This window comes from Cuculus canorus, chromosome 3 (assembly GCF_017976375.1).
Source record: "Cuculus canorus isolate bCucCan1 chromosome 3, bCucCan1.pri, whole genome shotgun sequence".
Lineage (NCBI taxonomy): Eukaryota > Metazoa > Chordata > Aves > Cuculiformes > Cuculidae > Cuculus > Cuculus canorus.
This window is the reverse complement of record NC_071403.1, coordinates 96,167,127-96,192,887: the sequence shown is the minus strand read 5'-3', so window position 1 is coordinate 96,192,887 and position 25,761 is coordinate 96,167,127. Positions and strand designations below refer to the sequence as shown.

The 25,761-nt window shown below is 43.8% G+C and overlaps 2 protein-coding genes across 3 annotated transcripts; one reads left to right on the top strand and one right to left on the bottom strand.

Moving 5' to 3' along the window:
* Positions 1 to 1,757: 1,757 nt before the first annotated feature.
* Positions 1,758 to 22,593, bottom strand: RD3 (RD3 regulator of GUCY2D). Of its 2 annotated transcripts, none has more exons than XM_054061630.1 (3): positions 22,513 to 22,593; positions 12,991 to 13,303; positions 1,758 to 5,878 (listed from the first exon to the last, which is right to left on the bottom strand). In XM_054061630.1, exons 2-3 carry the CDS (start codon positions 13,284 to 13,286, stop codon positions 5,581 to 5,583), a joined length of 594 nt encoding a protein of 197 aa, XP_053917605.1. In that variant the 5' UTR covers positions 13,287 to 13,303; positions 22,513 to 22,593; the 3' UTR covers positions 1,758 to 5,580. The 2 variants fall into 2 exon arrangements, with proteins under 2 accessions (XP_053917605.1, XP_053917604.1); XM_054061629.1 differs by lacking the exon at positions 22,513 to 22,593 and adding an exon at positions 21,911 to 22,348.
* LOC128851686 (uncharacterized) lies at positions 21,617 to 22,725 on the top strand. The gene is made up of 2 exons (XM_054062353.1): positions 21,617 to 21,763; positions 22,117 to 22,725. Exons 1-2 carry the CDS (start codon positions 21,617 to 21,619, stop codon positions 22,723 to 22,725), a joined length of 756 nt encoding a protein of 251 aa, XP_053918328.1.
* The last annotated feature ends 3,036 nt before the right edge of the window (positions 22,726 to 25,761 follow it).

The window sequence follows — 25,761 nt, the reverse complement described above, 5'->3', positions numbered from 1 at the left end:
CATCTCTTAAATAATTTCAGACCTCCAGTGCCAGAATATAGGGAAAAATATACCTGAGGAGCATTTTACTGTCACTGCTTCATACCACATCTGGTTATTTAAATAGCCTTCAGACTAAATCAGGTGCAACCTGTTGCTTTAGGCACACTGACACGGCAAACAATAAGGTTGGAAAAGGTACTGCACATGGTTTGTGACCTGGCAGAGGCCCCTGAGAATATGACATTTTGATCACTAAACAGGTGTAAAAGCAATTAGATTCTGAGAGTAGCTGTTCTGATGTAGAAAACACACATGCATTTTCCTACACTTTGGTATCTGCTGCTCGGTCAGGTTAGATTTATTTGGTAGAAGCAAAATGTGATTGACTAAAGTACGGAGGTGAAACTCTGTCTAGTTATCTAGCCAAGACCCTAGGAATTTATAATTTTATGACATGTACAGTATACGCAGATGATCATAAATTACCACATAATTCACTGTGCTTCTTGAAGCCTTTTTCCTTGCCTTTCTGTCATATTTATTAAGATCTCGTTCTGTAAAGTTTGTCCCTTAGTTTGACAATGTCTTCGTACAGCAACTGCACAGAAAATACACGGCAGTCATTGGGAGACCTGGGCCCAAGACCCAGTTCTCAGGGCCAGCATAGCATCTTTCTGATGTAAGCCAGCTTGCAGCTTGAAACATGGCTTGTCTGATCATACAATGGGAACAAGAGGTCCCTTGTGCTGACAGCCCACAGCATGGATTGCAGTACCGGGGAGAGTCAGGGGCTGAGATTACAATGTCTCTGCCCAGCACGGGTGGAACTGAGGGTGGCTTAATAGCCCTTCCTCTATTGCAGGGCACCACCAGAAAGGCTTTGATTCATGCGGTCCAGTGCTTCTCAGAATGCAAAAATACAGTGTGATGTGCTTTATCAGGTGGGTGTAGCAGAACACAGGAGAATGGCCATCCATCCGTAGTTTTCCTCCTGGAAGAGGCCTCTAGCAATGTTATGGGGAAGTAGTGTAAGCAACAACATGAATTTGTTTATCCACAGCTTCTGGCAATGAGTGCCTTAAGCCCTGTGCTGTAGGCTGCATCCTGACAACTGTGGTTTACTAATCCTCTGAACTCACGTAATCTGGTTTTGGAACCAGTCACCTGTCTAATCTCCCGAAGGTGCTGAGCGATGTAATCCATACTTTATTAATACCTTGTGTGGGGTAAAAGTTGCTTCCTTTTGTTTAACATATGCATGCTTTGCATGTATGACGCTTAGGAAAGGGAGCCCTGAGCCAGCCATCTGGGGCCATCTGCTACTATTAAGGTGTTTGAGCACCCAGGATCAGGTACAGAATCCATAGGAGTGACTCAAAAGTATGTGGGGACAAAACATCCATTTTTTCACTTGCATCTCATTTTGTAGTACTGCTGGTTAATCTAAGATGTGCTTGGAAGCACGATGATGAAGACTTCAAGGTTGTATCTGTAATACTTAGCTTCAGAGAATTTCAGACCTTTGTTTAATCCTGGTTATTTATCACCTTAAATCTTGGCATCTGTTTGTAGAGGTAGCAAGAAGGCAGGTGTTTGTATTGTAGCCCATAGAGAGAATGAGGCTTTTGTTTAGATCAAGTGCCTTTATGATTCTGGCCTTCCTCCTTCGGTACATACACAGTGCACAGCAGGACAGAGGAACAGCTCTTGTGTTTGGCTAGATGTGGACAGATTATATTTCAGGAGATCTTTAATTAAAGACAAGTACAAAAAAATGTTTTATATTTCACAGCTTTACTTTAATTCTCTGAGGTTCCATGGTGAAATGTATAAACAGTGCAATCTAAGCAGACAGGTATTTCCTGCAAAGCTTACTCCAAATCCCCATGGCATGATAGCTGTCTAAACTCTATGCTGATATGGGTGAGGAACCTTGCCTCCTGCACGCCTTTGCCAGCTGCCACAGCCTGTGGGCCACGCTTGTGAAGAAGCCATGGAAGCAGTGCTGCATAGTGCCTGTCCAGTGAGTAACGACTGAGGAGTGTTAGCACCTTGAAGCTAAGCAGTGCTGCTGAGCTGCTACAGAGATATTGCTGTTACTTGTTAGTTAGTCTAGGGTTGCTTTTTCCTGGGTGTAATTGTCCTTTGGACAGCATAACATTGTCAGCGATGGGGCAACAGCAATACTCTGGGCTGATATCAAAATCCTTGCTCAGTTTGAGAGAGTGATTTAGGATTTAAAATCGTTCTTGTTCAGTTCACTTGTTTGGTAATAATGATGATCTGCTATTTCACTTTTAATTCTTCTTAAAGAATTAAAGCATGGGATTAGCTCTCAGGAGAGACTAAGAACAGATCGGAGTCTCTCACCAGGGCTGTCATGTGGGGTTGTTTCCTACATGAGCAAGTAGCACAGCCCAGAAGGACCAGAGCCAGAGAGTCAGACAGTTGTTGGTGAGGACCTGGTATTCACACCATACAAGTTTCATGAGGGTTTACTTCAGTGTTAGTCCAGCTTTTTATGGTCTGTGAGCCAGCTGCAATGGATTATTTGGGTTAGCTTCATCCAAAAAGCAATCTAGTTTGCCCAGTGTTCCTGCCCAATGCCATGGGTTGTAGGGCAATAGCTGGGCAGAATTGGAAGTTGCATGCCCCTGATTTTAACTAAAACGCTAATTTAGCCACACAAAATGTGGAATTAGGACAAGACAAACATGGGTGGGTAGTTGTTGCTGCATGCTGTGACCAAAAGATCATATATGGTTCAGTAGCATTCCTAAGAAAAAAAGAGGAATGCACAAGCACAGTGCAGCAGTCGTGCACGCTAACCACCTCCCCAGCTCTGCTTCAGTACCTGCTGGTGCAGGTCACAGGTCCATCTCCAAGCAGCTGACTACAGGCAAACATGGTACTACTTCCATACCTTTAGGAGTACTAGGTAGCATGTAGTAAGAGTAGAAACTTCGTTGCTTTGTATCTGAATATTCCTTTGTCATCAGATGCTACTGTGAGTCCACTGTAACTTGCAGAAGAGGTACACGGAGAATGATACTGTTTAAAAAGTTTGGATTACATTTTATTGTGGAAATAGAAATGATAGGTAAGTTGAAGCACAACAGCTGTCGCAGGCACTGCCACAGGCTGGCCTCCATAACATGCATGGCTTTGACCAAAGGTCAGGTTTGTCTGCTTTTGCTGGCTGTTAAACAAGAATGGTATCTGCTGGATGGAGGTTGTTAATGAAGGACACGGTATGATCACAGGCTGCTGTGATAGTGTGAACACCCTTCAAGTGATTTCCTTGGCTTTGTACGCTGGGGTAGGGAAGCTAGTTACTCCAATTCTCCTGAAGAAGGAGCGAGTGTATTACAGACACTGCACTGTAATAAAGAGCTTTGTGTCAATGTGTCAGAACGTCCCATCTCTCCCACCAGTCCATCAAATATTGCATCAATACAGTCAATACTGGAGGTGTCAAAATAGAAGGTGAGTGCAAATAAAATCACTACAGAGCTGTAGCACAAAATTCATGAATTCATCTTGGCGTTCAGTACAGTACAGTATTTTGCAAATATATAGAAAAGAATGTTTAACTTCTTTCCAAATGAGTTTTCTCACAAATGATGGTGATTCATTAGTCGAGATCCCACATCTCCTAGAGAGCTACGGCTATACTAAGTATGTCAAGCCTTTGTTTTTACTTCATAAACACAATCACATCACTTCACAGGGACATACAGCTGAAAAACACCAAGCCAATTGTCAAAAGGCTTTAAACTCTCCCTTATTGACCTAGAGTTCAAGCAGCCCATCCCAAACTGTAATTGGAAGCCCTGAGTTTTTGATTAAAAGTGAGCTCTGCTTTCTGTCCTTAGGAGGGTTGGTGACAGCACTGTTTACCAAGGGACTAGAAAATACAGCATGTTGCTAGTAAGAAGACCTTGTGTTCAGCCTTTAGTAGCCCAGAGGGCAGAGAGGAAGAGCCAGAATCCCACAGTCTCAGAGAGTTCTTTATGGATTTGATCTTGATCTTTGTTTTGTGCTGCCCTCCCCCATCTCTGGAAGAAACTGCACATTTCTACTCTAGGATAGATTTCATGTACTGGAATTCTTCCCAGAGCTGGCACAGCTTCAAAGGGTTTTATCTTGGCTGTAGTACCCACATGCTGCTGCAAAGGCCCCCAGGGAAAAGAGTCAGAAATGGGCAAAAGAACAACAAAGCTGCAGGGTCCTCCAGGAGGCTTTACCACTGGGATGGTTCCCCAAATGACAGTCATACAGGGAAATCCCTCTTTGCCTTCCCCATCTCCTGCTGGTCACCACAAAGCATCCTAGCGCTTTGCTTCTCTACAAGACTCATGAATTTCACAGCATGCCATTCTCTTTCCTTTGCTGGGGAGAACTCTCCCTACGTATGCTGAGTTGGGGTCCAAGTAGCCTTTCGGTAGCAGCCTTTTCCTGTGTCTTCGGTCTCAGCAGAACCATGCTGGTCTACAAGCTACCCAGTTTGCATTAAAGATTGTTTTGTAGTAGTATCAACTCACTGTCCAGCAGCCTGTGATACTGGAAAGCTTTCTTTTGAGCACTCGTGAAAGAAGACCGAAAGAACAAACCTTCATCTACCAGAGCCCTTCAGTCACTCACAGCAGCAGCTTGTTAAAATGATCTCAGCTATACAAGCTGTACAAAGAGCCATGCAAATGCATGCCGAGACCCTTCACCCTTCCTCTGCTTGTTGACAAAAAAGTTATAAATTATTTTCACCTCAGTGACTTAGTGCTGGATGTGGGGTGGAACCCTTACCTCAGCAATGCAAAGCACTGAGGACCAAAAACCGTATTTGACGCAGCACTGATGTATCTGGCTGTATAGCTACACAGCAGGTTGTTACATTTCTATCTAATCTGCAGGTGCAAGGTTCGGGGGGGTTCTACCTGCATAAAAGAGAAAATGCACCAGAAACCTGAGCATGCATTAACTACTCGCTGTGGAATAATATTGATCATACATCTCAAAAAGTTTGTGTCTGTTTCTACTCAGGAGGGATTGCTAAACTGTCAGCAAAAAGCTGATCAGGAGCAGTGCTGAGGTTACCTGTAGCAGTGAGGAAGATTATTAGCTGGAAAAGGAAGTTCCGTTCCAAATTGGATACTAGCTTTAATTCACAGGCCTGTTCCTGCAAGCCTTACTCACGTTAAGTGGCTGTCTTGCTTTCAGCAAGATTGGTCCAGCCAGCAGCTCTCACTAGCTTGAGCCAAAAGCTTTTACAGATAACTACATCCAGGCTGGAGGGAAAGGAGAAGACAGACATCACAAAACTAATTCATTTTCCACAAGAAAGCAGTAATAAAAATGAGATAGTAAGTAAGCCTTGCCCTTAAGGTTGCTGAATAGCTACTAAATTAAAGGAAAGGCTAGCGTGTTTGGTAATAAATTGTGTCACACCCCGCAGGCATCAATAGCAGTTACTATGGACACAGCTTCCAAGAGAGAAATGGGCAGGAAGAGAGAATTGGAACAAACAAGGAAAGTAGAGCTAAAAAAGGGTTAACTGGGACTTTGAAAGATTTCTGTCTAAAAACCTTGTTCAATATAGAGTCAGTAATCCTTGGCATTCCGAAATTCTGGCATGCTCCAAATCCTCCTGGTGGGCTGGGTGCCCCTTTCCACATCCTCAGAGATGGTCTTGATGTCACTGATGAATGGGGAAATCCTGGACCGAGATTTAAATGTTGTTAAGGAGAGGCTGGTTTTGTTCTTTGTGTTCCATTGCCTGGCAAGCTTCTTGGCTTCTTCTTCCTCTTTGATCTTCTCAGCAGCTTCCTGGAGGACTGAGCGGAAAAGCCGGGATACTTCCTGCACTTCTGGTTCATATTCAGTGATGAGTTGCCGGAATCTGAAAATCAAGGCAGAGCTTTGATTAAAAACATCACATTAGGGATTGCTGCCAAGGCACTTTACTAGGCTTGGAACTTGCACTCTCCTGTGAAATGGGACTGCCTGGACTGAAAGGAACAGCAACAGGGAGGGGCCATGAAGATCTGCTCAAGGTCTCTAAAATCACAAGCAAGTTAGAGAATGTAAGGAAGCAGTGAATCATCATTTCTCTTAAGCGCAAGAAATAATAGGGAGCACCAAACAAAGCTAGAAGGTGGTAAGTATGAAACAGAAGGAAGTGCTGTTTTCACACACCACGTATTGAATCAGAACTCAGTGCTATTCAGTAGCTTAAGAAACAAAATCATAGATGAGTTTGTGGAAAATGACCCTATAGTTTCTGATTAAACATGATTGTCCAAAAGTAAATCCTTGCTCAAGTAGTCCCTGAACTGCTGCTTACCAGAAGCTAAGGATAAACCAGGGAAAGTCCCACTAGACTTCCCCTGTTTCCACTTCTCATTCCCCATAGCATTACCTACTAGACAAACAAAAATCCTGTTAAACTCTCCATTGTTTTATGTTTGATAGTGTCTCAATATTTTAATTTCAGTGAAGTTATATTTCATCTTCTTCTGGATTGCTGTAAGAAAATGGACTCGCTCATCTGATAACACCTTGATTGGCAGTAGGATGCTGTATCTAATTAGACAACTGTGAACTACTCCAGTGCCTTCTCAACAAAGAGCTCAAAATGTTTTTTTTTAATTTGACATTTATTAAGTCGATTAATACCAGGGAAGTGAAGAATTGTCACTGCTTATTTTGCAGGCGAGGAAGAAAAGATGCAGAGCAGGATAGTTTTCTTGAAGTCACTGGCTGGGCCAAGAAGAGAACATACCATTCCTGACACTTTTTTGGGGTGATTTGTTCCCCAGCCTGGAGAGTGTGGGATCCACTCCCAAAGTGGTCACATAGATACTCTAGTTGCTCTGTAATGGTACGCATTTATCAGATGGTCATATGGCTGCTTTTCTAATAAATAGAATAGAATCATGGAATCATGGAATAATTTGGGTTGGAAGAGACCTCAAAGATTCAAAGACCTCATCCAGTTCCGACCCCCGTGTGTGGGCAGGGACACTTCACACCAGGTCAGGCTGCCCAAGTCCCCATCCAACCTGGCCTTGAACTCCTCCAGGGATGGGGCATCCACTACTTCCCTGGGCAACCTGTGCCAGTGCCTCACCGCTCTCATAGTGAAGAAATTCCTCCTTATGTCTAGTCTAAATCTGCCCCTCTCCAGTTTGTATCCATTGCCCCTCGTCCTATCACTACAAGCCTTTGTAAACAGTCCACCCCCAGCTCTTAACATAAAAATTATATCTACACGCTGACACAGAACTAAACTAGTACTCCACTAAAATCCAGGTCTTTATACTTAATGGAAGCTAAAGTGTATAAGATCTATAAGCATTTTGATATTTTTCTCCAATAAAATTGAACAAGGATGGAAAACAGAAGGATTGCGCTTAAATAAGCCTAATACAGCAGAAACTGATAGAATAAGGTCCTGGCTCTTGTTTTTTTTTTTTTGTAAGCCTAAGAAACATAACGAGTTTGGTGCACTTTGGTATTGCTCTGCTTAATGGTGTACCAAAGGGTAGCCACGGTAATAGGGGTGGAAAGAAAACCAGGAATAATCAAAAAGCACTCTTTGTAAATAGATGTACATCACGCTGTATCCCAGATAGTGCAGTATGCTTCTCTCACAGCAAGTATTGGCAGCTACGTGGATTTGAGCAGGTCCAAGAAACAAAGAGAAAGCAATCCTGCCAGTCACCCGAAGAAAAGACACTCTCCTTCAGATGGAGAAAGAAAAGTAGGCCCTTTCCTCTCTCCCAATAGGATGATCTAACTTTGTCCCCTCAGTAATGTCCACCTAACTTCAGTACCAGCACGCTTGTGTGAGGGACAGATATGTATGAAGTCCAAATGGTGTGTGTGCCACGAATATTTTTCAGCAGAAAGGATGGACAGGTTATCAGGGGCTGAGGTGTAGCCAAACCAGTCTGTGTATCAGAAAAGAGGTCATGAAAAGATGTTTGCTGCAGCCACCTACGCATAATTGAAGCCTTCTTCCACAGTTATCAGTGAAAGCCGGTTGATGTGCTGGATCACCCAGCAGTCTGCTTTCTGCACAAAACAAGTGACCCTACACAACCGTATCTAGATATCCCTCAACAGAGTTTTGTTACTCATCAGAAAAGTATACCTATCTACCTTATCTGTGAAACAAGTTATGATGCTGCTGGTAGCTAACTTGTAATATGTTATGTAAGTCACGCAGTCTTAGACGTGACTGTCAACAAAACTCACCTTGAGCCAGCACAGAAGCCCAGGAAGCGTGCATATGCACACGTAGGGACAAGCACGTTTCCCAGTCCAGGCTGTGTTTTTAATCAGAGTTGAAACAAATTTTGTTCTTTAAATTGTGACCTTTCCACTTCCCTATATGGACATTAGATTTGAAGAATTTGGCCGCCCTTGGCTCATACTGGCACTGCTTTTGTTAAGTGCTGTCACCTGCCTATGTTATTCTGTAGGTGCCCAGTTCAGTAGGTTTCCTAAGTACAGCCTGAACTTTTAAAGACCTGTTAAATCCAGTGGAAGTCTGTGGACTTAAACAATATGCTTATAGTTCAGTGTATTTTTGAGTGCCTGTCTGAACTGGGAGCTTTAAGTAGATTTAGTCACTTGAAGAAAACGTGGGGTGCTTAGTGCTAGTAACTAGCTGCTGACTCCTGAATCTATATTTTGAGCAGGAATTCTGTTTATATTGTAAAGCTATGAACACCTTTGCTAGAGGATGCTGCGTGACTCCTAGAGGACTATGGCATTCACACTGACTGCAACACTTGTGTCACGTCACCTCAAACTTCAACCCAAAATTGTAAATAAATCCATTTCCGATTTTGGTCATTTGTCTTACATTCAAGCATACTAGGAAGTCCAGCTATATACAATACATAGAAAATTAAAGTCCTTAGCCTGTGGTATTAACAACATCTCAGATCACCAAAACGTAGGTTTACATTTCCTTCTTAGAGAGGTTTTGTTTGTTTCTCTCTGGGCAGAGAAGGACAGAAACCTACTGTCTCACTTTTGCTGAAGCTGAAAGAAATGAAACAAGACCACAACTAGTTCTGATTAGAGATAAATCTCTGAATAAAAAATTGCAAAAGTCCAGCATTTTCTACAAGCAAGCTACTAGTCATGTTCTACTCATGATGGTTAGGTACTAAAGGCTTCATCAACATCCCTGTCAGTTCCTTCAAATGGCTCCAGGATTTAATTTTAAATATAGTCAGCAATCTCCAGTGCAATAACCTAAAGCTAAGTTACACCTTAATGCTGTAGTTTTATTTGCATGAGGTGAATCAGAGTCACCAGGTGTGTGATGTTGTTTGCAGTGTACTGGAATCCTTGAATCTAGAATTTCATGAGACTCAAAGAACAGTTTCTATTGACCCAAAGCACACAACAGGCAAACTGGATCTGAAAGAAAAAACCCTCCCTTTTAATAAGTGCTCCTTTCCAGTCTGCTCCACATCTAAAGAAACAAATTTCTAGAAACCGCCTCTCAGTAGATGTGACTGTAGCCACAAAACACGACAATTTGGATAATCATTTAGACCTCCAGAGAATAAAGTGGCATCTCTGACAACTAGAAAAGCGTTTTGTTCTGGCCTTGGCTCTGCGCTCAGAATCTCGCAAAGAAGGAGACCTTGCATGACACAAACAGAACAAACTCTGCAGTGTTACAAGATCCATGCTACTTGCATTATTTAAGTATTACACGTTTGTCGAGTACATCAAAAAGAACTTCAGCACTCCAAATGTCTAAGATGGAAGAAGTATCAAGTTTAAGATCTCAGAGAGAACCAAGGGCTTCAGTAAGGTTCTGCATTTGGATTTCTAGATGCAAGCTTGTAGATTTCTTTGTGGAAGATTTTTCTAGAAGTTGCTACTTTGAGTTACAGAGTTGCTACTTCAAGTTACAGAGTATTGTAACTTGAATTGTTACTTCAAGTTACAGATTATTCAAGAGGAAGCAGCACTGCAATGATCTTGTGATGGAAGTACTTCACTGCAAATGTGAAGATTTCAATTGAATTCTCATTTTACTCATTTTGTGCAATTTTTGGGAAGTTTCCATGTTATCTCACTTTCTGAGAGAAGAATTGATCATATTTTGGCTGTCTTGTAGTTAGATTCACTCTCCTCAATTCTGCTGCACATTTTCAGCTGATAACATAGCAAGCCCCGTTCTTTTTCACGGTTTCCGTGTCGGCAATGCGGATATCTGAACCACAGGGCTCTTGATTAGAAGGTAGAAAAGGAGTCAGCTGTGCACATTTCAACACAAAGAGAAGGGATTATCCAATAAAACTAGTAGATGTTAGTTTGAGACAAGCAAAATACAGTTTTCTGAGGCAGAGTTTATAGAATCATGGAATGGTTTGAATTGGAAAGGACCTTAAAGATCATCTAATTCCAACTCCCCTGCCATGGGCAGGGACACCTCTCACCAGACCAGGCTGCTCAAGGACCCATCCAACCTGGCCTTGAACGCTTTCAGGGATGGGGCATCCACGGCTTCTCTGAGCAATCTGTGCCAGTGCCTCACCACCCTCGTTGTGAAGAATGTCTTCCTTACGTCTAGTCTAAATCTGCCCCTCTCCAATTTATAGCCATTCCCCCTTGTCCTATCACTACAAGCCTTGATAAAAAAATGCCTTCCCAGCTCTCTTGTAGGTCCCCTTCAGGTACTTCAGTTGTAGTTTAGGTGTGGAACTCTGCCATATGAGATACCACAGACACTAAAAGTTTATATGAGTTCAAAAATGAAAAGCAAAACCCTGCAACCTTAGCAAACTGCTGAAAGAAAAAGCCACGTAGGGCAATTACAGACAGAAGGACTACTTATGACTCCAAAAGTCTCCAAATTAGAAGGCACAGGGAATTGAAGTCTATATACAATGTGTTGTAATTGTCTGTACTGTTGTATTTGCTTGCCTTGTTCTTTTCTCTTTGCCTTACACTGATGTTTCTGGCCACTATTTCATGTACAGATTGCACACCGGATCAAACAGACCTTTAACCCATTCCAGTTCTGCCACTTTTGTGGCTATGGCGTTCTCTTCTCAGTCATGGAATTGAACCAATAAACATTACGCAAGCCTCATTTTCTTAATGCAGCACTGCAAACCACGCAGACTCTGTAGTATGGAACAAACAAAAAACATCCCACTTCTTGAATCGTACTGCAATACAATTTATGATAGCCTGTAATAGCAATTTATAAGAGGATTTTTAAGAGGATGGTTTGATCCTTTTTCAGTTATGCCCACACAGAGCCCTCGAGTATTGCTGAGTATGTTTTATCTACTGTCAGCAGCATGATGAATTGTGAACGACAGTGAGCAACCACTACAAGCTGCACCAAAAACACACATCTTGCATCATCTCACGGTTAAAAAAAAACCCCAAACAAACAACAAACCAAAAAAAACAGAGTAGCAACAAGTTGTATACAGCTCAGCTTGATACTCTTTTTCTGAAGGAGATAGGAGATGTTGAACCTTGGTGCCTCCCAACCCTAGCAACTCTAGCCTGCTCTCATGGAAATAACCTGTTTGCCAGACAGACCTTGCTCAGTAGCCCTGGGGACAGTGAAAATAACTCTTAACCCCAAAGAGTTTGTAGTAGCTTGTTTACAGCATAGCTTGTACATATACAAGGCAGATGCTGTTTCCAGCAAACTTTCACTGGAGAGGATTTGGCCACTGAATGATTCTCAATCTCTGATTCTGCCACCATGGCAACCTTTGCATGACCCAAAGCCTTGTGTCAGCTTGTTTCCAAGGTTCAGCCCTGGGGAAATGGGGCTGGACAGGTAGCTTTGACATCCTTTCCAGTTCACCCCCACTGTAAGACAGAGGACCAGCTATTTCGAGCCTTCTCATGATTGTAGTTCAGGAGCTGTAGATCCATTTGTTCAAGGGAAAACAGCTGCCAGCATATGCAGTGAGGGACTGCAGGGTGCTAAGCAACAAGTTGGAATAGGGGAAGTGGATTATAAAGGCCCATTTCACAAGTTTGCTTTGGCTAAGGTGGACTTCAGAGTCACTACTCCTCACTTGCACTGTGCTAAGTGAGAGGGTTAACTTTCCTAAAAAAGAGTCACCTCCTTCTCTTCCAGTTTGGATGCTACAGCAGGCTTATATCTATTTCTGAAGGCCTTCTGACAGGAGGTTATTCAGCTGGCAAGCAGCAATCCTGTCTAGCACTTGAAAGGATCAACAGCAAGTTCAAGAGGCTGAGTCTACATCTGCACCACGGAAGGCAGAAGTACCACCTAGCTATTCAAGTCAACTTCATGCCCCAGCTGCCTCCTACTCCATCTCAAGGCTGTAGGGGGAGGACAGGGGAGGGAGAAGCATGCAATCCCTTCTTTCCCTAGGAATACCTGTCTCACAGGCTGAAAAACACAGTAGCACCTTTTGGCCAGTGTGGGCGCTTGGGACAAGTCTCTCGATAGACCTGCTGCACAGCTTAAATCAAGGACGGAATTCTCCAATGAGAGTGGATGAACACCAAAGCAAGTTGTTCAGAGCCTATGCAACCTCTACCCTTGGAGATATTCAACAACGGATAGGAAAAGGCCCTGAGTGACCTGATCTAACTTTGAAGTTGGCCCTACTCTGAATAGCAGCACATACTTCCAGGTTTCTCTTTTAATCTCAGTTCTTAAGATTCTAAAGCCTGAAGCAAAAGCCGTCACAATACTGAAACAGTAACTTCATCAGGCAAGACAGAGCTGCTCTGGCTGCTTAGGAGCACAAAGCACTCAAGCCAGTCTCAAGAGGAAAATGGGATTTAGAAAGTTTTTGGAGGAAATGATACCGTGTTAAACCAACCTAAAACATTAGATTTCCCAACACGACCCATGATACAGGCTGCCAGGTTTTTGTTCTGTCGATCCTAACAACTCTGACTCCTTCCTCACGTATCAGAGAGACAAAGGGAAAGGAAAGATCTGCTGCATCATCATATCTTTTACTGTACCTGAGTATGACAGGCCCACAGTAGGAAGGATGTATTTTGGAACACATATCCTCCAGCTGCAGCCGTTCTCCTGGGCTAATGTCATAACTCTGCTTTGGATAGCTGACCAGCCAGCCGTAGTCCACCCCAGTCTTGATCTTGCGATACTCATTCTCCCGTTCTCGCTGCTGCTTCTCTGCCTGCTTTGTCTGCCAGTTCAGCTCCATCATTAGCGTCTCGACCACCATTTCTGTGGGAGTCCTCTGGGAAATGCGGTGTGGGGGTTCATTCCACCTGAACCAGGATGCCAGTGACATAGTGCTCTGTGTGTCTTCTTTAGGAGTGGGTTGAGGGTAGGGAGGGAGAGAAAAAGAACAGTGCTGTCATCAACACACCTCAGCTTAGAACATTCTCCCACACATAGCCCTCAAGTCTGTTGTTCGCCTAAAAGTGTTATTGGATTAGCCGCTTAGAACTAATTGGTGTTGAGCACCTTGAGAAATCTCACCCATAGCAGCTGACTCGTGCAGAGGGCGAGACAGTGTGAAGAGGCACCATTTCCCTCAAACTTCCAGTCACATGTAATTAAAATGACAGTCACAGTTCTTACATCTGAAGTCAAATTATAAGAATACCTTGATCCCTCTGGGATAGGCTAGGGAGTCATTCTCCTGTCCACATGGAAGAGCTGGGGCTAGGACTTGCCTGTTTGAACCCTCACAGAGGGCATGACCTTGTAGCACCCTACATGCAAAACACTCAACACGTGGAGTCAGGCTATTCCTGGGAACCACGTGCTGGACAGCAGGAATCCTCAGGGGAGAGGGCAGGATAGGTTGCCTGTGTAGGTGTGCTGCTGCTGAACATAAGATGTAGAACTCATCTGTAGTTAGGTAGGAAGGAGCAACAGTTACATTAACTACAAGGCCAGGCAGAGCTTTAATCATTATTTAGGAAGAGTGTTGTTGCAAGCAAAAGGAGAGGCTGCACCATCTGCTGAGGAGTTCCCCAGCACTTAGAAGGCAGAACAAACTGCACCAATCAGCTCAGCGAAAAATGGAATTAAGTCCTCACCTATCCAATCCCTTCATGTAATCACTTCAAGAAGACAATGCATGGAACAAAGTTATTAACTATTGTATTTGTATTTAAACACAATGGAATCCAAAGCAGGCACCAGGGACCTGAACAGGAGCAAAACAGCATCTGTTTCTTCACACAGCACGCTTACGTGCCTTGTTGCTGCTTTCCATTAGCCCTGAGGGAGAAGGGGTGGCACAAATAATGTTTGCAGCTGGGATTACCAAAAGGCTACTCCTGGCAGCAGCCCAATTAGGACATGGCGTCAGAAGTTAACATGAGGGCAATGGATTAAGAGCTCCATTCTGCAGGGCCTGAGCAAATCCTCACTGCTGAGAGACGCAGACATGAAGACAGACATAAAAGGGAAAAAACCATACTTTTAACTTAAGCTGCCATATTGGGGCCTTAGAGCCTTTAGCGACAATGCAAATCACCAGAATCTTATAACTACTCACTACTTCCACTAGAGCTGAGATCCAGGAGCTTACAGACTCCCTAGAAAAGCAGTGGTCAATAGGATTCTGCCCTCAGTGCCTGGAAAGCCATCAGTGTCTGCAGGAGAGACGGATCCTTCAGTTCCTTTCACGCCTGCATGACTTACTGTAATTTAGCCTTTTTCTCTTATCCTTTTTCTCTTTCGAAAACATTCGTATTATGTAAATATGTCACACTATTAAAGGAAAAGGCTCCAAACCCCTGGATAGTCTGTGTAGTGTCTCGGGCTTGAAAGGATTTCAGGGTGTAATGCTTGGGTTTTTCTGGAATGGGGAAGTTTGCCAAACTGTCAAAGGACTAGTTTTCCTAGTCTGGTATCCTGCCTCTCCCAGCAAGCAATGCCTGTTTCCTCAGAAGGCATAAAAGGGCTGAAAACTTCCACGGGACACAGATCTAGCTACCTAGGTATGTAAGGCCACAGGTACTCTTCTGAGACTGTATAAGCATTAACACTTTTGCTAGTTTACCGTGTTTACATGTGAGGGATCACTGTAGCGACTGTTTTCACCCTGGAGTGTCAGCCCTGGTTGTGCTAGCAGCCACAGTCAGCAGCTGCTGGAAGTCATCCTGCTCCTGTCTCATTTCTGTGCTTTGTAGGAGGAGGAGCACATTTCATTTGCTCTCATAGCCAGCATGGCTCCAGCTAACAGCTCTAATCACTTTGCAGTCCTCTGGCTGCCTGCTGCTGACTTACTTGCCCAAGACTCGGGAATGAACTCAGACTGGAATTGGTGTGCTGACAGCTTCAAATCCATAATCCCACCATCCTAACATGTATCTAGATCTTGCTACATGGTGGCCTCCACTCACCTTATGTATTATCAAGGGTGAAGATCCTTAAAACTGAGGACCTTTTCCTCTATCTTATCACCCCTTATGCATTGCATGGGCGAGCCCGGCTAGCAAAAAATGAGCAGCAGGGCACACCATAAGCTGTTGCAAATGATTTAGAAGTCTTCGGTTTCCTTTTAGGTTATCTGATGACAGCAGTTTTTCATAGGCTTTTATAGGTACCTGACTAATTAAGGTATGATTATTATTATTTCTATTTGCACCTTCATCTGATGAAGGTGAGCATGTCCTTTCATATTTTATGAGCAAAGGGTTAGCTCACTTTGTGCTTGTTCTGGCTATGACCTGGTCAGATGTTGGTTTAACTCTGCTGACTTCAGTGGCATTAAGGGTAAATCAGCATAAAGCAGTGTAATTGTAAAGCTGAGGAATGTCCTTCCAGCTAGTCCTAGCTCACCAGCTGTTTCATTATAAGAGGAGAAAGAGGAGAGATTACTTGTCAAAACTGGGAAAGAGAGCAAGGAGATCTGAGGTCTAATCTGACTGCCTCTGGCTTTCACATGGTCCGGGGCTGTTTTCACTGCCTTAAGTTTTTATCTTGCAGGTCTCCCTCAAAGTGACTAGTTCTGCATGACGAGAACCATTTTACCTGGCACTAACATTGCAGAGGACAATCATTTAGAAAACTATTTTGGATACCTTGTCTGAGCAAAGCCTCCTGCACCTGAGCCTTCCCTATCCCAGGGCTTTGTCATAAAACACTGGTAACAGGCACATTTTCTTTTAATATGGGAACACGGATACCACTGATTCTAAACAACTTCCACTTGTCTCGCATGTTACTTGGAAAATAGACTTCCACATGAGAAGACTATAAAGTAAGGAGAGCACCTTACCTGCAACTGAAATAGCCTGTTCTCAAATGAAGGAAAATCCCACACGAGCGTTTCATGCACACTGGCAGCTTGTGCTGGCTGTTTCTAAGGGAGCCTTGTTTGTATGAGATTGTTGCCTTCCTCATCTCTCATCCATCATCTCCTCCTTTTGAGAGATGGAAACGGGCCATCTCTATTTAGCAGGCTTGACAAGTCACCACTCTTCCTACTACTGGTCTTTGCAGCCTGCAGAAGACACTGTGGGCTCCATTAATTTGAGCAGCTGTTTTTAATTTAAAGTTCACATGCAGGCTAATCATTAAATGACTCAAAATGGCTTTCCTCTTAGTAAAGACTCAAAGGAATGTCTGCAGGGTACGGGCAACTAAAGGAAGGCAAAAGTTTCAGCCAGACCTCTTCCTATTGGGGAAAAAGACAAATTTACACTTTGCAAGCATGCATGTTAAAATTGTTAAAAACGAGGGATACTGTGCCATCTGAATACTTATCTATGTTGTACAGTTAGTCTATTTTCTATTTCCTTGTAAGATGCCATCCTGGGACCTGACATAATCCAGTTAACTAACTACTCTGGTGTTATTCAAGAAAAATTTTGGAGTAGTTTATATAAGTTGCACTCCAGAAACGGATCTGGGTTTCAAGACTTTTTGCCTCATTGACCCTAAATCTTTGTCTAGAAGGCAAACCTCCTCACACTGTTGACTGCAAGTCTGACCAACCACCTCACCAAGTTTTAAGCATACATTTACCTTAGCTATGTTAATTCTGGAACATCTCACTTCCTCTCATACAGTCTCTGAGGGGTTTCTTCAATTTTTAGTGATTGTTAGTAAGTCCCTCTGAGACTTTTTCATGTAAAAGTTTCCTGAAGCTTTTTGCCTCTCCCCAAATCTCATTTTTGTTCTCCATATTGTCTGCAATTCCTGCATTTTTCTCCTTCTGATGTACTTCACAGCTTTCTCCATTCTGTCCTCATGGCATGTTAGTTATAATTTCACCTTATCTTCCAATTTCTCCCATATTTCCCCATGTAATTTCATCTTCTTCCTCCAGAGAATGCACCAAAGAATCATCAGAAGTATCAAAGTCCACATGCCTTATTTGTTTATTCACCTTCGTAAAACAGGATTTCAGCCTTTCCTTTACTAATGGAGGGAATATATTTCCGTACCTTGCTCTCTGGCTGCTTTTTGGCCAACTGGAAGCAGTTCCTATAACTCGACAAACATCAGTCTGCTTCAGTCTCTTGCAGGCTAAGATCACCACTTGCTAAGACTTGTTACAACAGGATTCCTTTCTGGTAAACCATATGTCAGTTAGGAGGACCTATTTGCCTTGCAGAAGATAACTTCTAAGAATAAAGAAATTCCTTTTCCATTGATCCTTTTCCTGGTTCCCAGTTCCTAGCCCTCCAGGAAAGGAAAGGAGTAGGCATGCATTGGGGAGGAGGGGAAAGAATACTGTCGGACCCTCTATAAAGGTATGTTCTCAGTTTGATAAGTTTCCCGCAGTTTGCCTTTGCCTTCACAGTCTGTCGGTACAGGAGTATTACTGACAATCCTTAGACTCTCAGTAATCCTAGCGGTATGGTAGTTGTGTCAGAACAGAAGGAGAAAAGTTTTAAGCAGTTGGATGAGTAAGAAGCTAATCCAAAATCCAATGATGTCAATGGAAATGTTGTCACTCAGTTGGCAATAGGTAGAGTCCCAGGAAATCCGCAGCATACTGACAAACTGGGCTAAGGAGCTGGGAAATGCCCTCCCTCTCTCTTTGTGAGTGGTAGTTCCTTACTTCTAATGCCAGAGAGAGAGGAGAGACAGAATTTGTTCATGCAAGATGCCCACTCAACGTTTTCCCACACATGCCAGATCAGAAAGAAACAAACAAGAAAAATTATTTCTAAGAGAAGTGGGACAAGCTCTATCCCCAAATTGTGCTCATAGTCATACTCTTACACTTAAAAGACATGAAGTCACAGGGGAGACAAAAGACGTGAAACTGCAGAGCATATTAAAATATTTTTTTAATATTTGCTTCCTGAGTAAAGTTTGGATTACATTATCTGGAGAAGACCAGTGTCCTTCAGATAGCAAAGGATATCTAAGTATCTCTCTGGACTGAAATTCATAGGTAAACTAAAGCTGGTTTGACTACACCCATCTCTTACTGATGCAACATTCAACCAGCTTCTCAAACAGAGTTTGTGATCAAGGCTATGCTATACCTGTATGAAGTTGCATAAGTAGGGACAGTATCATATGTGAACCCTAAATTCAGTTTCTCCTGTGATAAATACATTTAATTTTGTTCCAAACAAAAAATCTTAGCAAGTTATAATTAAGAAGCTGCTGCCAACACCTTCTCAATTTTATTTATATAGTCCTCCATAGCTTGATAAAATAAACCCTCTTCTCTGTTCTCCACTGCCTCTCTGCAGAGTTGCTTACCATTATCCCCTCCATACAGTGACTTTTACCTTACCAGAGGCCAAAGAACCCTACTTCGTATCTGTCTGGAGTCTTACTTCTTGTTCAGTGGCAGGGAAGGCTGTGGTGTTTTCGGCTACTTGCTATGCCATTGTAATCTCAGAGGAAATTATTATAACGTCTTCCTGAGAACCCACTTCTATCTCCCTAAGTTGCTACAAGGCAATTAATGCTGAAAAAGCTTCCTGATCAAGAAACTTAAAAGCCATGCAAATATTGTGGTATTAATACAGCAGCATTCCTCTTTCTGACCTGCAGAATAAAGACAGAGACCTCTCGGGAACACTCAGAGTCTACCTATAGACCATAGCAGAGAACCTTTGTTATGCTTTATGAGAACGCCAATTCTCTTGTTGTGATGGACACAAGCTATTTCTAGATAAAAAAAAAAAAAAAAAAATTCACCATGGTTAATATATTCCAGGGACACGACCCTGTTAAAAGTAGTGAGCAGTTTTGAATAACAGAAGTATAGGAGATCAAGCCAACACTTTAAATGAAACATTATTTATCGTGAAGTCTTCCTGGCTGCAGCTGTTTAAGGACAGCAAAAGGAGCCTCATATCAGTGTCTGAGAGTGATCTAACTGTGACAGGGCACTGTGGCACCCAGCAGGCTCTGGCATGCCAGGTAATGCCTGTTTGCCCCTAGTAGGACAGAGCTCGTGGTCTGACCAGCCTGATGCAGGCTGACAGCTCCTGCTGCTGCTCGAATCTGCTTCTGAAGGACAAATGGTCTCTAAAATTTGAGAAGCATGCTGCCGATTGGCATACAGTCTAATTTCTGTATTAGTTTATCTTCAGCAGGCTTTGCATTCTCAGCATTACAGACATGGGCTGGCTCTTTGTCTGGTGTCACTGCCACAAACAGTTACAAGTCACTTAAGCCATTTGTGAATGTGCACGACTGTAAAAATTGCTGCTAGCTAGCGTAACAAATAGACAGGCAGAGCGTATCACAAGACGCTGCAAGAGAAAAGAGGAAAAAAAAGTGGTGCCGTTTCTATCAAAGGAAAGCTTGAGTGGCCACCTGAAATACCACAACAGTTACAGTTTATGTGTGCATGTCACCTTTTGTACAGCAAGTAGCCCTCAAAATGTTTTTTTGTAATGAACCCCTTTAAAACTGAGAACACATGAAGGATACTGCTCCCACTTTCCCAGCATTTGTGTAGTTTGTAGTATATGCTTAGAGCTTCGGTCTTTCAGAAAACAAGTCTATCTGGTGCATTTTTACATCTGCACTTTGATTGCAAAAGGGGTAAAGAAACAAGAATTCAGCATGAACTGGACTGGAAGCTCAGGTATGAATGCAAAAGGCATTTTTCAATCACTAGTCAAAACATGGGGAGGAAAGGTAACTGATCTAACCGGTACAGCTTCATGTACTAATCTAAAAGAGATTTGCCTCACTGAGATAAATAAAAGGTCTGTGTTGATTAACGCCAGATGAAAAGCCACTCTACAGATCTTAAAGAAAAACTAAAGGAAGTGCCCAATAGCCTAGAGCTCTCATAATGGCTGAGACTCCCTACAGAAGACAATCTTTGTGTTATCTGCAGAAGATGGGTGGGTGTTGCTCAAATCTGCTTATGAAGCAGAGTAGCATTTTACAGTTTGTCTACTTATCAGAGCAAATGAGTTCCATCTGCTGAGAAACAGGACTGTTTTCGTGCCAAATTCCCACTCATGCTTTAAACAAAGTTTTCTAATAGCAACAATAAAAACACTCCATCATATAGAACTTATGCCGGACTCTTACGTAAATCTACTGAAGCCAGGAAGTTAAAACACATTGAGTTGCTCTCTTTGCCTAACTTATTATTGAAGGTCCTATATTTTGCTCAGATACAGTTATCTTGTGGTGCATCAAACACACTTTCAGTTCCGGATCTTGCTTTGATCTCTGCAGACTACAGAGTCAGGTTTCCAGTCAGGACAAAGTAAAGTATTCTTCACCATTTATTTAGCCATATGAGAGTTCAGAAGACAAAACAGACACACTAGCTTTCCTGCAATTAAAACTGCTCAAGCCACAAAAAAAGTATTACAGTAGCATCTGATGGAAGGATCCAACAAAAAAGGCTTTCAAAACTAAAACTCAGAGAGATCCCCAGCTCATCTTTCTCTATTCTACTGCCCTTGCAAACACACAATGTTATTAAAGAGGCAGTAGTGTCACAAACTGGAGTTTCTGATGCTGTCATTCACAACCCATACTTAAATCTGTATCAAGTAAGAGCTTGAAGCTCCGATGCAAAAGTTTCACCTGTTGTCAGTTCCACTGAAGATTATTTCTTTTAATATATATGTTGTGGTATAGACCAGACTAAGTGCTGTGAAAATGGGTGGGTGAGATGTGTATTCTCCATCCAGATTGAGGACTGACTCTGCTGTGAAGGCAGGAGTAACTCTTTGCATCATAAGCTGAGAATGCTTTTTTTACTGATGCCTGTACATTTCTGTTCGGTATTGAACCTTGGTTACAATATGTATAAGAAAGAACGTTTACTGGAGATGCCCAGATTCTCACTCTGTTCTCAGTTCACTGCAGAACTATTAACCTACCTGGGAGTTTTTCCTGTACTTGGAAAATACTGGGTACGACCAGAATTAAAGTCTGCTCAACGTAACAGAAGTCACTTAAAAATACAAATTGTTTTAAAATTAGTACTCAAAAGAAGAATGCTAAATTTACAGCTTGAAAACTTAAGCCTCTCTTTGTGGAGATCACATACAGCATAGGGAGCAACTAGTAGAGCTCTGGGAAAACTCACACTTTTCTTCCAGCAATAGCTGTATGACCCACCTACAGCCCATCCACACAGAGCAGACATATAAGCAGTGACGAGAGCTGTCATGATACAGATTTTAATTAATCTGTTAGCATTAAGAGATGTACAGCATAGTCTATTCTCCATTTCACTGCCGTAAATCCCAAGCTGTCCGACTGACGCGGGTGGTACCACGCTGGGGTTACTACACACCGGACTTCTGTGCTGAGGGCACTTGGTGCCATTCTGAGAGACCTTCAACAGGAAGGGTATAAGCATACGGTAGCATAAACCATGCTTCCGTCCCTGCCCGTCTGTCCTTTAGATAAGGACAGTTACCCAGTGCTAATCCCTGCAGAGCCCACCCTTGGGGAGCTGTTGGAGCCCCCTTTCCCTGCCCACCCATCCCGGCTCACCTTTGGCAGCAGGGCTCCCTCTGCTTGTGCGGACCGGCGGCCCCAGAGGGAGCGGAGAGGGGACCAAGGAGAGGACGTGGCTCAAGTCAAGCCCTCGGAGTTTAAACCCTCACTGCGCTACGGATTAGCCCTGCTGACGAGGCACAACAGCTGGGATCACAGCCCTGCACTGGAGGTGTCAGGGCTTGGTCCAGCATCCCTGCCAGGCACAGCTCCCCTTCAGAGCCGGCACCCCTCGCTCTAAGGAGCCCGCGGGACCAAACAGCTCTCCAAACCCTGAGAACTTCGCGGCAATTTCGCCCAAAGCTGATACATGGAAGGAACGAGCGCAATCCTCCGAATGGGACTTTCCGAAGCCGTCCGTGCGGGGACGGCGTTTGTTCTCCGCCGCGCGGCGCATCCCTGCCCCGCGCATCCCTGCCCCGCGCATCCCTGTCCCGCACATCCCTACCCCGCACATCCCTGCTCCGCACACCCCAGCTCCGCGCATCCCTGCCTCTCGCATCCCTGCCCCGCGCATCCCGGCTCCGTCCTTAGCGGCAGGGACGGGGAAAGGGGCTCCCCGTGGCCACAGCCCCCCGGCAGCGCCCCCTCCTCCTTACCGCGCTCCCCGCTCCCGTCCCGCCGCCGGGGCAGCGCCGCCCCTTCCCCCGAGCCGGGCGGCGCCCGCCGCTCCCCCGCCGCCGTTGCCATGGCGACTGCGCCAAGCCCATCTGGACCAGAGGCGGCCGACACCCACCCCCCCCACCCCCGCCCCCAGCCTCTTCCAAGGGATGGAGCATCATGGACTGGTTAAGGCTGGAGAAGACCTCTAAGATCATCCAGTCCAACTGTCAGCCCAACACCACCGTGCCCGCTAAAGTGTCCCGAAGTGCCACATCTACGCTGGTTTTGAACATCTCCAGGGATGGCGACTCCAGCATTGCCCTGGGCAGCCTGTGCCAACACTTTTAATAAAGAATTTTTTATTTTCTGTTAATGTCTGTTTTAATTTTTAATTTTATTTTTTTATTTTTAATTTTCATTTTTAATTCATTTTTTAACATTAATTTTTACTGTCTGTTTAATTGCTGCTTATCTTCGCCTCTCTTTCAGTAAAGAAATTTCATAAAATCATAGCGTCACTCGGTTGGAAAAGACCTCTTAGGTCATCAAGTCCAACCATTCCTATCTGCCACTAAACTATGTCCCTCGTCTACCCGCCTTTTAAATACCTCCAGGGATGGTGATCCAACCCCCTCCCTGGGCAGCCTCTGCCAGTGCCCAATGACCCTTTCTGTGAAAAATTTTTTCCTGGTGTCCAGCCTCAACCTCCCCTGGTGCAGCTTGAGGCCATTCCCTCTCATCCTTATCACCTGTTCAACACCCTCATCACTACAACCTCCTTTCAGGTAGTTGTAGAGAGCAATAAGGTCTCTTCTCAGCCTCCTCCTCACCACACTAAAACAAGCCCAGTTCCCTCAGCCATGACTTACCTCTATAGATTAAATTTGCACGGAGAAATGACAGCACAGTAAATGGATCTATTCAATTTCTTTATCACCAGGGCCTTCAGTAGCAGCTACAGCTGTCCCAGGGGCTTCAGTTGCAGAACTGACTTTTGGTACTTAAAGAGGCTTACAGGAAAGATGGGGAAAAGCTTTTTAGGGCACATACCAATAGGACAAGGGGTAATAGTTTTAAACTAAAAGAGAAGACATTGACACTAGATATTAGGAAGAAATTTTTCATGCTGAGGGTAGAGAAATACCGGAACTGATTATCCAGAGAGACTGTAGATGCCTTATCCCTGAAAACATTCAAGGTCAGGTTGGATGGAGCTCTGAGCAACCTGATCTGGTTGAAGATGCCCATTTTCACTGCAGAGGGGTTGGAACTAGATAACTTTCACGGTTTGTTTTAGCCCAAACCATTCCATGATTCTATGTCACACAGGTTTCAGTGGGTTTTGAGGGACAGAGGAGGACAAGGGGTCGGCACAGGAGCTGGGAAGGTGCAGGGGAGGTGAAGAGGAGGAGGGAGAGCTGTGTTGTTAGGAAGGTGAAGGACAGGCAATGTCAGAGGGCAGTGCTTCATCTGGGAAATAAGCATGTTACAAAACAGTGTCTGGGCCCTGGGAGCTGAGAGGGATGTGTGGATCTTGGAAATCCTGAGAAGTGATTGCATTTAGTAAGAAAGGAGGAAAAGAAGAAAAGAGAGAGGAAAAGGAATGAAATCTGGCCTGGAGACTGCCTGGGAGATGAGGTGTTTACAGGCGACCATGGCAGTGAGGGAGCAGGACCAAGTACCTCGTGTGGGACGGGGCCACACTGGTGGGCCCAGCCAGGTGAAATGGGAGTGACCTCTGTTGGCCCACGGCTCCCCACCCTGCCTCTGTCCCCACTGCAGAAATGAATGGAGACACCCTCAGTGTTGATGGCCAAATCCCCACCAAATTCAAGGGAAGTCGAGCTGCACCAGAGAGTCGCAGCTCTACAGGAAAACACACAGACTGGTGACACCACTCAAGCACTTGTGGAACCTATGTAAGTGTGTGTCAAGTCTACCAAGTCCCTGCTGAAAAGCTTTCATGCATTAGGGCTTGCGTTCACCAAGGTGTTTATGCAGTACTCTCCCAGCCAGTGGCGTTTCAGGCCATGTAAACCCGTACAGTAGATGCATAAATCAAAGCAGAGGGAAGGAGGAACCTACGTTTCAAAATAGATCAGCTAAACAATTACAGGTTAAAAGATGCTCAGTGCAGTCTAAATTAAAATGGATGAGGAAGGTTGGGGTTTTTTAATGTCTATTTATTATTAGATCAAATAACACAACCAGACTAACAAAGAGATTAGAAGCATTTTCTGCTCTGATTATTTGCCTGTCCTGAGCTTCAGATCCAGCCCAGCAAACTACCCAGTTTGCAGTGGTTTATAACATTATGGGTATGTTCTGCTCAACATGGGATTGACCTTTTTAATTAAAAGTCGTCTTACATGGCTAAAGACCTTTATATTTTCATCCATTACAATTTATTTCAAAAGTCACCAACTCCAATTAGTGCAGAACAAACTCTACCTTAAAAATACTAGAGTACCACATAAAACAGTTGTTATATTTCCAATACAGTGAATTCCTGGGAAATCCTTGCCATGAATCAGAGACACTGATGACTGGTGAATATCTTCAGGAGCACTTCTTTACAGATATATGTGCCTCACAAAGGAAAAATCATTCATCTCTCCTATTCCTTATTTAGCAGTTGAAACCAAAGATTCTTACCTTACACCCTTGTACTGATATGACTTACCTGATCAGTCAGCACTCAGATTACCAGTTGCTTGGTAGCAGCACTCTGTTAACATAGATGGAGTAAACCTTTATTTGGCAGTGTATTTTCCAGGACACACCGTGACAATCAGGTTTCCCCATATTGTAATCTGTAGTGCTGTCCATTTGGGACTGCTGTTTTTCTTGATTTATTTGATGCTGTCTGACTCACTTGGGTACATTACTAACACCGCAGCTGCAGTCCCTGTGATGTTAGCTGCAGATCCTTCATATTTCAGTGTCAAAGTCATAGACCTCTGACACTGGCACTGAAGGTGGACTTGGACTTCTTTGATAGGCAGCAATCACGCTGCTGCTGTGTTCTGCATGGGAGCAACCACAAGCAAATAATCTCACTGACAAAAATCAAATATAATATGGCAGGGTTATATTTGGCCTGCTGGTTTTGGCTAACTTGGTGAAGTGTGTCAATGAATATAATGGGGCTCACAGAGGGAATGTTGCTTTTTTTCCCAGGCTTAAAACCTTGCTTAGAAAAGTGCCACTTTCAGAGCTATTCGTCATATTTCTGTAGTGGTTGT